At 36.8% G+C, this 13708-nt stretch overlaps 1 protein-coding gene across 1 annotated transcript in view; it reads right to left on the bottom strand.

The window, feature by feature from the left end:
* The window catches only part of LOC150077654 (signal transducing adapter molecule 2-like), a 149173-nt gene that overhangs the window by 92902 nt on the left and 42563 nt on the right, over positions 1-13708 (bottom strand). Inside the window, exon 4 of the mRNA XM_090385190.1 lies at positions 2706-2785. Within this exon, the coding sequence (XP_090241316.1) occupies positions 2706-2785 (80 nt within the window). The remainder of the gene's footprint in view (positions 1-2705; positions 2786-13708) is intronic.

Genomic DNA, 13708 nt, shown 5'->3' with positions numbered 1-13708 from the left:
CCCACACCCAGTGGGCAGTGGTCCGATTTGATTAATTTTTTTTCCCTTCCTTATATTCACATACATGAAAAATCCCTTGTCCCCATTCTTTGCTCTCTTAATTAACATTTTTTCATATACAGTCTTGGCCTACCTGACCTTATCTGTGGTACTATTGCAGATCAACTTTTATACCTGTTATAAGCTTCAGTACTTTTCATCCCTCTGTAACTGTCCCATACCATCTTTTTCTGCTCTATTTAACCAGCCAGCACTGCAATCATCCATTTCGGCATCCTCCTCATGCAATATTTTCTTAAAAGGTAGGTGTGCATTCATGGCTTTGACAATTTTTTCTTTAATGGCAAATAGATAATTCAAATGTATTTGCCATCCTTGGCAATCTGCCCAGTTCACAAATACCATATAGCACCTTAAACTGTGAAAGCCCCCTCTTCTGAAGTTAAAACCCGCACTTTACCTTTAACTATTGCAATATCTTCATCTTCCAGCTGACGACTGCATGATCACTTCCTGATAATGGTTCCTGAACTAAGGCGCATTTAGGGCTAGAGCCTCAAAGCTGCGAACAAATTTGGACTATGTATATATAAAGTGCTTTAGCATCATAATACACAGCCATTTCTGAATAAACAGAAAATTTTTAAGGTGCCATCATTTTAGGTTATATCTCATATTGTGAATACCTTCACAATGAGTTGCCATGATATTGCACTACTTCGAATAAGTAACGCTTCACCTAAGGAGAAGACTGATGTTACTTATTCTCAGATAGGTACCACCACCCAGACGAAGAAGGCCAAATAGTCCTGAAACGGTGCCGTCTGGGTGGTGGTGGTGGTACCTATCTGAGAATAAGTAACATCAGCCTTCTCCTTAGGTGAAGCGTTACTTATTCGAAGTAGTGCAATACCATGGCAACTCGTTGTGAAGGTATTCACAATATGAGATATAACCTAAAATGATGCTGCCTTAAAAATTTTCTGTTTATTCAGAAATGGCTGTGTATTATGATGCTAAAGCACTTTATATATACATAGTCCAAATTTGTTTGCAGCTTGAGGCTCTAGCCCTAAATGCGCCTTAGTCTAAATACATCATACACCATCAGGCATCTCTCATATTGTGGAGTTATACTTCATAACTGTTTTTGCCATCATTGCATCACTTGGGTACCTACCCACTCACCGAAGAAGGGCCAAATAGTCCTGAAACGGTGCCATCTGGGTGGTGGTACCTATCTGAGAATAAGTAACATCAGTCTTCTCCTTAGGTGAAGCGTTACTTATTCGAAGTAGTGCAATATCATAGCAACTCATTGTGAAGGTATTCACAATATGAGATATAACCTAAAATGATGCCGCCTTAAAAATTTTCTGTTTATTCAGAAATGGCTGTGTATTACGATGCTAAAGCACTTTATATATACATGGTTCCTGAACTTTAAGCCCTGTGATGTCATCTGAATCATTAGTAATGATGAGGTCCAGAATATTCTAATAATCACAAATAATAATCATCTAGTTTATTTAAAAAAGTTTTCCCCGTCATAAGTTTTCTTCCCACTTATTCCAATCAATCTGGGGCAGTTTGATTGGAATAAGTTGGAGGAAAACTGATGATGAGGAATAATTCAGTCAATAAGACATTCAATGCTTGCTTGCCCATTCCATTTGCATGTAAAGACTTGTCATATTCTTCACAATCATCTACTCTGTAGATTACTCCCACTCTCAAGTCAAGCTTATAGGTCTGTAATTACTTACTTCACCTAACTGATCTCCCTTCATGAATTGGGGAGACATCTGGACAACTCCAATCCATAGGACTTCCCATGAATTCAAGGATGTTCTCATAATTATGGCTAAAAGTTTGCTTACCTCTTTTGCTGCTTCTCTTAATATAATTGGATATATCCCATCAGCCCTCACAATTTCTCTTCAACTTTCTTCAGTTATCAAAAAATCATTTAGCCACCAATTATAATTTGGTTACGTCTGATGTTCCCATCCCAAAAAACTAATTCACATATGTTCATCCATTTCCTTCTGATGTTAACATAAGAAAATGAATTCTTTGAATTTCTTTTATTATTCTAAAATTCTTATTTCTAATTCTAAGAAAAGCAGCAAAGAAATTCTTTACTACTTTTCTTTGCATTCTCAGGCAAAGATTTCAGATAATCTGCCTTAGCTAACCCTCTTAGTGACTTCAATGCAAACTAATTTGTACTTACCGTTTTTGTCCCCTGCTAATTTATATTCATCCCATGCATTTCGATTCTTTTCTGTCAACAGTCTTATAAGCTCTGCTGACAGCCATTCAGGTCTAAATCTCAATTACAATTGGGTTGTTAACCCCCTCTGTCCATAGTATAAATAGAAATATGTATTAGGATGTATAAAAAAAATAAATGAAAAATCATTCTCTTAGATATAATTAAAATATCTGATCTCAACTAACTCATAAAATTTTCTTCTGCATTCCCCCCCCACCACCACCAAATTTGAGAAGTAAAATTGTAATCTCGTAATCCAATAATTTTACAAACACAAGTGAGATGATGTGCAATGACTGTGCATGATTCAAACTCAAAATATTAAATTATAAAAATAATAGTTAATCAATGGATAAATGTAACGAAAATAGAATGGTACACACTTACCCATTATGGTACACACTTACTAATTATGGTACACACTTACCCCAGCTGTGGGTCATCCTTAAACATTTCTGTCCATTTCTGAATTAACTGCTTAAGTTTATCTGCTACCTTTGGATGAACCTGAAAAGAAGAATTGTTTCATCTGGGTTACATTAGATGTAGACTTTATTTTTAAAAAACATGCAATAATAAATAAGGAATTCTGATATAACAAAAACTGCAAATATTTACTTAATAATTTACACAAATCAAAATTACAAAATAGCTATTCAAGAAAGTCTGAAAATTATCTTTATAAGTGTGACAAAATCCCTCCCTCCCTTCTATTATTGTCTACTGAAGTTAACTCACATCTTTCAAAAGTAATGGAAATGTATTGAACTGCAATCTCTTTTACTGTCTCGAACCTTTCCAACTGATTAACACAGTTAATATGGATTCCACCAGTGTAAATTGGCTGATGATATCTTGGCTATGTTACCAATCTTTAAGCAAACTGCATGAAAAGTTTGGAGAAACTTTAGGATGTATAAAAGTTTGGAGAAACTTTTCATGCATTTTGTCCAAAAATGAGTATACTGTTTTAGAATCTATATACCTCTTAACCAAGTGTGTAAAGAGCACAAGAGGAGATATTGCTGCACAACATCAATATTACTGTATATCACTGACAAAACCCCTATGAACTCTCCTTACAGTCTGTACTGCTTAGAGAATTTCATGTCTGACTGCACAATAACCCCAGGTCTTAATCATTTCTTGGCAAGTTAAAGGTTTTAATAGTATTGCTTTATTTTCCACCTCCCTTAACTAATATAGACCTCCAGTACTTAGAAAGCTCGCTGGAATCAATCTTCCCACTAATTCAATCTGCCGACATAGCAATGGTTTTGGGTGACTTTAACTGTCAAATGGCCAATTTAGAATCTTCTTCTCCATCACTGCAGACTAGGGCTCTCTTTAATATGCTTCACAGCTATGGTCTGGAACAAATTTGCAACTTTCCAACCAGAGAAAATGCCTACCTCGACCTAATATTTTCCTCTACTCATATAGATGTTCACACCGACAACCCCATATTTCACTCGGATCATTCACCAATTACTTTTGACATCACAGTGACTTCTCATAACTTCAAATGCAGCTCCCGTACTCCTCGATTCAATTTCAGAAAGGCTGACTGGCCTCTGCTCAACCTAGCTCTAAGAAACGTAGACAAGCAGCTCGCTGACACTATGGATGACATCGATGTGCTCACCAACAACATGATTAACTGTGTCCATTCAGTTATATCTGACATTGTTCCTCAATCCCATCTTACCGCACGCTCTACCTACCCGCACTGGTATAATAGTGACCTAATACGTAAAATTAAATCCAAAGAATTCTACAGAAACAAATATAAGCAAACAGGTGACAGTCAATACTATGAAATATTCAGCCAACTCCGCAAAGAAGTGAAAACTCTCATATTAAACTCCTACAACATGTATACAGAGTCAGTTCAGGATAGTCTGCTTACTCACAGAGATATCAAACCATTCTGGAATTTCATGAAGCATAAGAACATAACCAGTAGAAAGTTACAACTCCGAAACGCAGATGGAATTCTCTTATCTGACGAATTCAGTATTGCTCAAGAGTTTGCCAAACACTTTTCTAGAATTCAAACAAATGATACATTGAGACCTGCCTCATTTCCTGACTTCACACCTGTTAAAGATGATATCCTCATTAATCTCTTTATCACTGATGAAGATTTAAACTCGGCATTAAAAAGCATGAAAAATGACTATACTAGAGGCCCAGATAACATTCCAGGCCTATTTTGGAAAAGGACTGTCACTACATTGAAACCCCTCATACTGCGGATCTTCAACCTGTCTCTCAGGCTGGGGAAGTATCCTAATCACTTTAAGCAGGTAAATATAGTTCCTATTTTCAAAAAAGGTGATAAAAATGACGTATGCGATTACAGACCCATAACCTTGCAAAACAGCCTGGCTAAACTCTTCGACACAGCAGTGCACAAACATCTCTTCGAATTCTTCAAGCCTTTTATCGATCAGAATCAACATGGTTTCTGCAGTGGCAAGTCAGTAGTCACAAATTTACTTCCTTTCTGGCAATACACCTCTGAAGCTCTTGATAACCACCTACAAGTTGATGCAGTCTACACAGACATATCTAAGGCATTTGATAAAGTCCCACACGAACAACTTCTGGAAAAACTTAAGCTGTATGGCATCCGTGACCCTTTGCTCTCATGGCTACGCAGCTATATTACGCATCGTTCCTTGAGCGTTATCATCGATCAAGTGAACTCAGACTGTTTTATACCACTAAGCGGAGTACCACAAGGCTCTCCCTTAGGTCCTCTTCTCTTCATTGTTTTCGTAAATGATCTTCCTTCTTTCATCTACACCTCCAATGTTCAAGTTGCTCTCTATGCAGATGATCTTAAGATCTACTCAGCAGTGAAGGAGACTACCGATTCTCAACAACTTCAATGTGCTCTCAATAAATTCTCTCTGTGGCTATCTCTGAATGGCTTGTCTGCTAACCCCTCGAAGTGCAAAGTTATCTCTTTCTCATCTTGCAGATCTCCACAACTAATGAATACGGAGTATAGTATTAACTCTGTGATCATCGAAAGGTGTGACCAAGTTAACGACTTAGGGATTCTCTTTTCCAGCAGTGCTAAATTCGATGCCCATGTCCTTAAAATCACCAGCAAAGCATTCAAAACACTGGGATTCATCAAACGGAACACATACAAGTTCAAAAACTACAGATATGCGGTTATCCTTTATAAAACTATTGTACTGCCAATCCTTGAATTCAGTTCACCCATCTGGAATCCTCACACAAAGACTTTAACTAACAAAATTGAAGCAGTCCAAAAAAACTTTATCCGTTACCTTACGTACCGCAATCCTCTATTCTATCACTCAGTGTATTATGAATCGCTGTGTGATTACTTTCATCTAAGGCCTCTGTGCACTAGAAGAGTTACTGCTGACATCGCCCTCCTAGCCAAAGTAATCACTGGAATTTATGAAGCATCTGATATCCTGAGTAAAATAAACTTCAATGCTCCCTGTAGACAAGTCAGGAACCTTACACCGTTTCGCCTTGACTCTGCCAACACGGACTTAATGAAGTTCAGTCCACTGAACAGAATCAGCAAATCAGCAAATGACTCTCGCATTAACTTCTTTGACAACTCCCAATCACTGATGAACTCCATCCACAAGTTTGCCTCTTCACTTAAACTGCAAAGTGACTAGCTCACATCTAATTATTGTAGCTTATTATTTGTTATATTATTTTTCTATTCTCTAACGGATTAATTATTACTTGTTTTACCGGTAACTTAACTTAATACAATCCTCTTTTGTACATATGCTTTATTGTTTGAATTTGTATCAATGTTTATCGTCCTGTAGGATTTCACATTATTGTTATTATGTTTATTGATCTGATCTCAGATACACTGTTAATGGTTACCTGTTGTGTATCTTTTTATTAATAAAATAAAAATAATATAAAATAAAATAAAATAAAATTTTCTACTGCCTTAAGTGTAGTACCACACAGATGCTATGCTATTCAAGGCTCTTGTTGGAGCAGCCATCATCTTTTAAGGGCACAAAAGGCAATACTGTTATACACATTGGCACTAACAATATTAAGACTAAGATATCTGAGGAACAGTGCTGTTGCTGAACAGCAAAGCTGAGAAAATGTCAGAAGTTAGAAATAAATCTGAGCATCTGCAATTCTGCCCAGATATGATAAAAGGATGTACATGAGTCTCTTGGCAATCAATTCAGCCCTGAAGAGCCTGTGCAAGGCTCACTGGGTAGAATTTTTCTCAGCATAATCTGTGCTCGTTAACAAGAGAGATTTTTTACAGGGATTGGATACAGTTAAATAGAAAGGGGTGAAAGAATATTTGCTGATACTATTGAGGCAGCATTAGGTGAACTGAAAAATTGATAGCCTGGGGTGGGATACAAAGACTAATCAATTAACAGTAACCATAAGAAGAGCTGAAAGTGATTCTTCACTGCTTCTGCTGGGACACAGAGCAGCATGAAAGCAGGATGTCAGAGATTACAAGGCCTGCTGGGCATCATCATGCAACAAGCAAATACATAGGTTATATTAGGTTTGGTAAAAGCAAAAACAGATACACATATATATGCATGTACACTAAAATGCTAGGAGTATAGTAAACAAATCAGATGAATTTGAAGTACTAGTCAACAAATGCAGACATATATATAGGGCTATCAGAAACATGGTGCCAATCAGGCATAAAGCAAAATACAATTTTGAATATGGTGAATACCATATGTAAAGGAAGGATATTCAGGACAGAAAGGGGAGAGGGAGAAATAGTAATGCTCTTGATTAAGAAGCATGTAGAATTTAAAGCAATGCAAACATATGAGTGGCCAGTGCAATGATGAAGCAGTCTGGTCTGGTGATATAAGCGTCGAGAAAACTAAAATAAGATTAGGAGTCTCTTATAGGCCTAATGACTGTGATGAGTATAATGAAAAACTGTATAGACAAATGGAGTGGGACAGTAAATCTGATTGCCACATAATGGGGGATTTTAACTTTCCAGATATTGACTGGAAATTGTGGGTTGATCACCCATACAGTAACAGAAGTTTTCTGGATTTATTGGATGACAGTTTAAGTATTGCTATTGGCAAATGATGCCAATGATGGACAAGAATTTGTCCAAGAGCTGGACAAGATGGAAATTTGTAAATCAACCACCCACGGACTGAAGGCAAAGTTTGGTACATCTACCCTGCAACCTTCCTTCCTCAATTTGAATTTATGTCTCCTCATTTGTGTAATCTCAGCAAGAGGAAGAATCATCAGCACTGAGCTTGCTCAATCCATTCAAGGCCTTAAACGCCTTAATCAGATCTTGTAGGTGCAGCTCCAGATGTTTGATTTGCAATACTGAAGCCTTTGGTAAGAGCATCCTTTTGTTCCCTTCGTCAATTTTGTTTCCCTTCTTTGCAAGTGTTCCAGCAGATTTACATCCTTCCTAAAACAAGGCCACCAGACTTGTATATGGTCTGTTGGAATCGAGGATGAGGAAGATGTGATCTAATCAAGGCCTTGTACAAAAGGATAATCACCTCCTTATCCCTACTAGCAAAGGTTCCTGTATATGATTGAAAAAAAATACCATGAGCTGTCTACACTGATCACAGAACTTGAATGAGGAAAATGAAATATGGGTAAAATGTAGAGCGATGAAAATGAAAAAGACCTGGGGGTAATTGTGCAGTTATATCTGACTGCACAATTACCCTCAGGTCTTTTTCATTTCCTACTACCCTCAGTGTAGTACCATACAGTTTATAAGTTACTCTAGGATTACTTCTGCTCATATGCAGTACCTTGCATTTGTCGATATTAAACTTCAAATTCCATTTCTCAGCCCATTGACCCAATTTTTGTAGATCTTCTTGAGTAGCTCACCCTGATTACTGTCATTAACCACCCTGCCAGCCTTTGTATCATCTGCAGACTTTCACATTATGCCTGATATACCTTCATCAATATCATTAATAAATAGAGAAAACAACTAATGGGCTCAGCACCAAACACTGTGTGGGGGGGGGGGGAATCCACTAATAACATTAATAATAATCTTCATAGAGAGATCATTAATAATCCACTAATAATTTCTCTATGAAGAGCAGTGTCCACTGATATCCACTATCTTCTCCCACTCAACCAACCTTTGTCCACAGCAGTAACTTGCCCTTAATGTCACACCGCTCCAATTTGTATAGCAGTCTTTTATGTGTAATTGTATCAAACACATTCCTGAAATCCAAGTATATGACATCAAAATAATTTGGTGCATCCAGTTCCTTTGTAACAGCATCATAGTATACAATCAGATTGGTCAGACAAGACTGCCCTTAACAAATCCATGCTGTAACTGCAGTATATAATTGCATTCCTGTCTAGATGTTTCTGCATTACTTCTTTAACCAGTGACCCCATTATTTTCCTTGGAACAGATATTAAGCTAACAGGTCTGTTATTACTCATGTCACCTTTCGATTGCCCATTATCAATTGGGGATGCATTTTCACATCTCCAGTCCTTAGGGACTTCCCCTGAATCCAAGGGTGGTCTCATAATTATAAGTAGTTAATGATGCAAGAAAGCAAGCTTATAAAGCATCAGCCAATAAAAAAAAAAAAAAAAAACTTCCCACATCACCTGTCCATATGCATGTCCTGTCCTCCAAGAGCTTGTTTGGTTCTTCCTTGAATTTATTCAAGCTACCCACTTCCATTGAGCTTGCTCAATCCATTCAAAGCATCAAACACCTCAATCAGATCACCTCACAAGTGCCTGGTATCCAGATGATGCAATTTACACTCTTCTCTGCACCCATTCCAGAAGCTCTACATCCTTCCTAAAATGAGGCATCCAAACCTATATGCTGTATTGAAGATGTGGCCTAATCACTGCATTTGTACAATAAGTTAATCACCTCCTTATCCCTGCTATCAAAATTCCTGTATATCATTATGGCTAAGGGGTTGCATACCTCCTCTACTGCCTCCCTTAATATAATTGGTTTCAGTTTGGATAGATTCCATCCACCCCAGGTGCCTTTTCTTTTTTATGTTTAGCTTCAACAATTTCTCTTCCAATTTCCCTTCAATTTTCACAAAATCATTTAACTCCCCATTAGAGTTTGATAAATTCTGGCATCCCCTTCCCTTCCCTACACTTCCCCAGCAACCTGAGCAGGGTCATCAACAGATAAACCATTGACATCAAGTGGCCCAATGTGATTTAACCAATTCCTTCTACTGTCGATATAAGCAAAGAAGTCTTTTCGAGCTTTTCTTTGCATTCTCTGCAGTGACTTCTCATAATCTGCCTTAGCTTGCCTATCCTCCTTTGTGACTTGATTACTGACTTGATAATAGAGTAATTTATAGCTACCATAGGCTTCTGTATCACCTGATAATTTATATGCATACCACACATTTTTATTCTCTGCCACAAGTTTCATCAGTTCATCTGACATTATTTAGGTCTTAGGGCAGCATGAACAATTATAAACCCGTAAGCTTGATTTCTGTTCCAGTGAAAATAACTTGAGTCAATGCTTAAAGACATAATGCAGGAAATTTCTTAACAGGAATGGGATCCGGTCTGACCAACTTGATTAGCAACTATGACACAGTAACAAAGGAAATGGATACAAATTATAACTGACATCATATAGATTTAGTAAAGCTTTTGACACCACTGCACACAAAAGACAGTTACAAACTGGACAAGTGTGCCATTAAGGGCAAGTAACTGCTATAGATAAAGGAATGGTTGGGTGGAAGAAGGGCAGAGAGAGAGAGAGAGAGGTTATAATTGAGTACCACTCTTCTTGGGTTCTTCAGGGTTAAATGCTGGGTCCCTTATTGTTTACAGTATTTATTAACAATATTAATGAGAGCATATCAAGATTATTGTCTAAGTTTGCAGATGGCTGGCAGGGTGGTTAATGACAAAATGATGGTTATGACCCTCAATAATACACTGGTTGGCAGCGTGGCTAATAACCGAAATCAAAGCAAACTACTGCATCAAGACCTAGATAAATTAGGATATAGGCCGAGAAGTGGCAATTGAGGTAAATGCAAGTACTGAGTTGTTCTAGCAGGTAGGCTGCCAAAACAGCTCGAGTTCTGTCAATGATATACAGGAACTTTGCCAGCAAGGACAAAGAGATGATAATCCGAATGTATAATGGGATTATCATCTCATTATCCCATATCAGGGTTAGGCAATGGTTAAGCAATGGCTAGGCCATCCCCTGAGTACTACATACAGATCTGAAAGCCTCATTGTAAGAAAGGATGTGGATCTACTGGAATGGGTGCAGAGAAAAGAAACAAAATTAGTGAGGGTAAACAAAAAGGTGTTCTTACCAAGAAAGGCTTCATGTCTGCAAATTGCAATGCTTAGAAACTAGGCACTTGCTAGGAGATCGAAGTCCTTAAGGTTTTAAATGGACTGAGTATACTGAATGGTACTGTAACTCTTTCCCAACACACACACACACACACACACGGGGGGGGGGGGGGGGTAAACTGAAATTTAAAAAAAAAAAGAACTGCAGACAGATGTGTAAAAACTTGCTTTCAGTCAGAATAATGAATTGTTGAAACAAATGATTGCTGATTGGAAGTTAGTTAGGAAGAGACTGATTTTGAACCAAAAATCTGAACATAAAAGAAGTACATATCAAGACGGCATTGGAGAAGTATGTAGTTTGAATAAATTTCAGAAGAATTGGACATAATTGATGGGATAGACCAATGAAGTGGGTAACGATTTTTTTTTCCCCTTTTTGCTGTACTAATACAGTAAACCCCCGCTATTCGCGGTATCTGTATTCGCAGTTTCAAGTATTCGCGGTTGCCGATTTCATATAAAATGAAACCTAAAAAAATGTGAATTTTAAAGCACCGTGAACATTTTCCGCCATAAAAAAACATGGGCGTGGCTAAAATTATTTTTCCCGGTCAAAACAGCACTCAGTGGGTGGGGGGAGAGAGGGGTGGCAAAATCGCGAGCGTGGATGTTTCTCGCTAATCCTTGTTCAGTATGTGTTATGCGCTTGTCATGGAACGTTTCGTCATTTGCTTTTAATTTATATGTTTATAAATTGAATAAATTTATCAATTTATATGCTTACAAAAGTGATAAATCTACTGTTTTGCAGTGTAAAACAGACTTTTCCGAGTGTGTTAACGGAAGAAAGTGACTTTATTGTGGACAAGTTCTTTCTAACCCGTACAAAAATATGGCTACGAATAACAAGGGAAATGTGAAAAGATCAAAGAAGGTGATGACATTAGCGAATAAAATTATTAGACAAAATTTCTAATGGTAAAAGTGTCTCCTCAGTGGCAAAACATAAAATCAATGAGTCAACCGTACGATCAATCAAAAAATCAGAAGAAAAAATCTGCCGTAGTGTCCGTGAAAACGAGCTAATTGCTTCAAAAATTTGCTCTGTAACTCGTGATGCTAAACTAGAAAAAATGGAAAAAGCTTTAAATCTGTGGATAGAAGACCGATCTCAAAATAAAATTCCGTTAAGTTCACTCATCATTCGTGAAAATGCAAAACTCCTTTATCAACACTTTAGCGAAATTGGTGATAGCACTGGCGGGATAAGTTTTTTAGTTAGCAAAGGCGCTGGTTTGAAAGATTTGTTTGAAATTTCTAATAAATATTACATTTAATATTAAATTGTTTCTTATTTTCATTTCAATGCCTTATGCTTGCATTTCACTATGTACTGTCTATGTACATAGTCATATTATGAAAGTACATATAATACATAAATAGACAAAATTTTAGACTAGTTTTTCTTATATATTTCATACTTTGGAACGGAACCCCTTTATTACTATGGGAGCCATAACTCAGTATTCGCGTTTTCGGTATTCGCGGAATTTCTCATGGAACGTAACCCCCGCTATTCGCGGGGGTTTACTGTAATAATATCATCATCTTTTGTGTCCTTAAAAGATAACTGCTTTACAATATCACTAGCTTTTGCTCCTGGCAGACAACCATCCTATTCCACCTGTCTTTTTTTTTGTTAGTTGTTGGTGCATCGGTTTCTGTGGCCATAATGCACCTCCCAAAGTTTTTGCATTTTACCCTGATTGAAGCCCGAGGCAGGATTCGAACTCGCGACCTTTGGGTTGCCAGGCAGGCACTTTACCCACCTGGCTAGCCCGGTCAGTGTTCCACCTGTCCTTATTGCACAAAATAATCTTAGTTTCTCCAAAAAATTTATAATAATAATGATGCTTAATAACTGCATATTCCAGTAATTTTATGAAACAAATATACATCAGATATTTGAATTACTGTTGTAAATGTACAGATCATGAATTGTAAATTGAGGAAAGCTAGAAGGAAAGGCACATGCTTTTCCTTCCTTCTTGTGCTCTAAGGATGAAGATAAAAAAAAAAAAAAAAAAAAAATTCAATTTAAACAATTCAAAAAGCATCTATGCTTGGGAAATACATGGACACGAAAGTATAGAAAAAAAAAAGTATAGAAAAAAACAGAAAATAATAATGAAAAAATAAATAAATACATGATATAAGATATTTTTAAAATAATAAAATCAGTTATAACAAAACAGATACAATCATAAGGTATGATCAGAAAATTTAAGAATTGACTTCATATCTTGAAATTGTGGCATCACATTCTTGCAAGAATTTGTGACTTATCTGGATGTGATAATGCCTGAATCACCCAGTTATCCCCAGTCAATGAATTAATATGCACCGAATAGATGTATTCTTCTATTGGATAAAATGTTTTTTTATCCAATAGAATAATTTTAAAATGAGTGATTTTAATGAGAAGTGAATTTGTATCCATTATTTGATTTATTCAAAATTAAGGAAAAATGCAATGAGTAAAATGTTAAAAACAGCTTTTGGAGGAGGTGCTATATATCATTTGAAAACTCTTCAGTAGTTTCAGTTTAAAGAGAGTCACTTGTGCATCAAAGATAATTCTCATTCTGGTTGCCCTTAAACTTCAAAAATCAATAATTCAATTCCTCGTGTTTGTGACCTCATCAGAAATGACTGACATTTAACTATCCACAGTTCCCAGTGAACTTAGCATTTCTTGTGGGTCATGTCAATCAATTTTAACAAGACTTGGGAATGCTACTTGTTTTGGTCAAGTTTGTGCCTCACATCCTCATGATCACAGAGAGCAGTGAGTTCTTGCATGTCAGGATCTTTGTTAATAAGCTGCTGCTGACCTACACTGTTTCTTCTATCATTATTGGTGACAAATTTTGGGTGTATGACTACTACTCAGAAATAAGGCCAAATACTCTCAATGTAAGCCACTGACATCTCCAAGGCACAAAACAAAGAAATCTCAATCAGAAGTGAAGATCATTCTTATCATATTTTTTGACTCCT

The sequence above is a fragment of the Mastigoproctus giganteus genome, chromosome 11 (assembly GCF_048544385.1).
Source record: "Mastigoproctus giganteus isolate SK-2022 chromosome 11, ASM4854438v1, whole genome shotgun sequence".
Taxonomy (NCBI): domain Eukaryota; kingdom Metazoa; phylum Arthropoda; class Arachnida; order Uropygi; family Thelyphonidae; genus Mastigoproctus; species Mastigoproctus giganteus.
The sequence above is the reverse complement of the archived record's forward strand: the minus strand, read 5'-3'. Positions and strand labels throughout refer to the sequence as shown.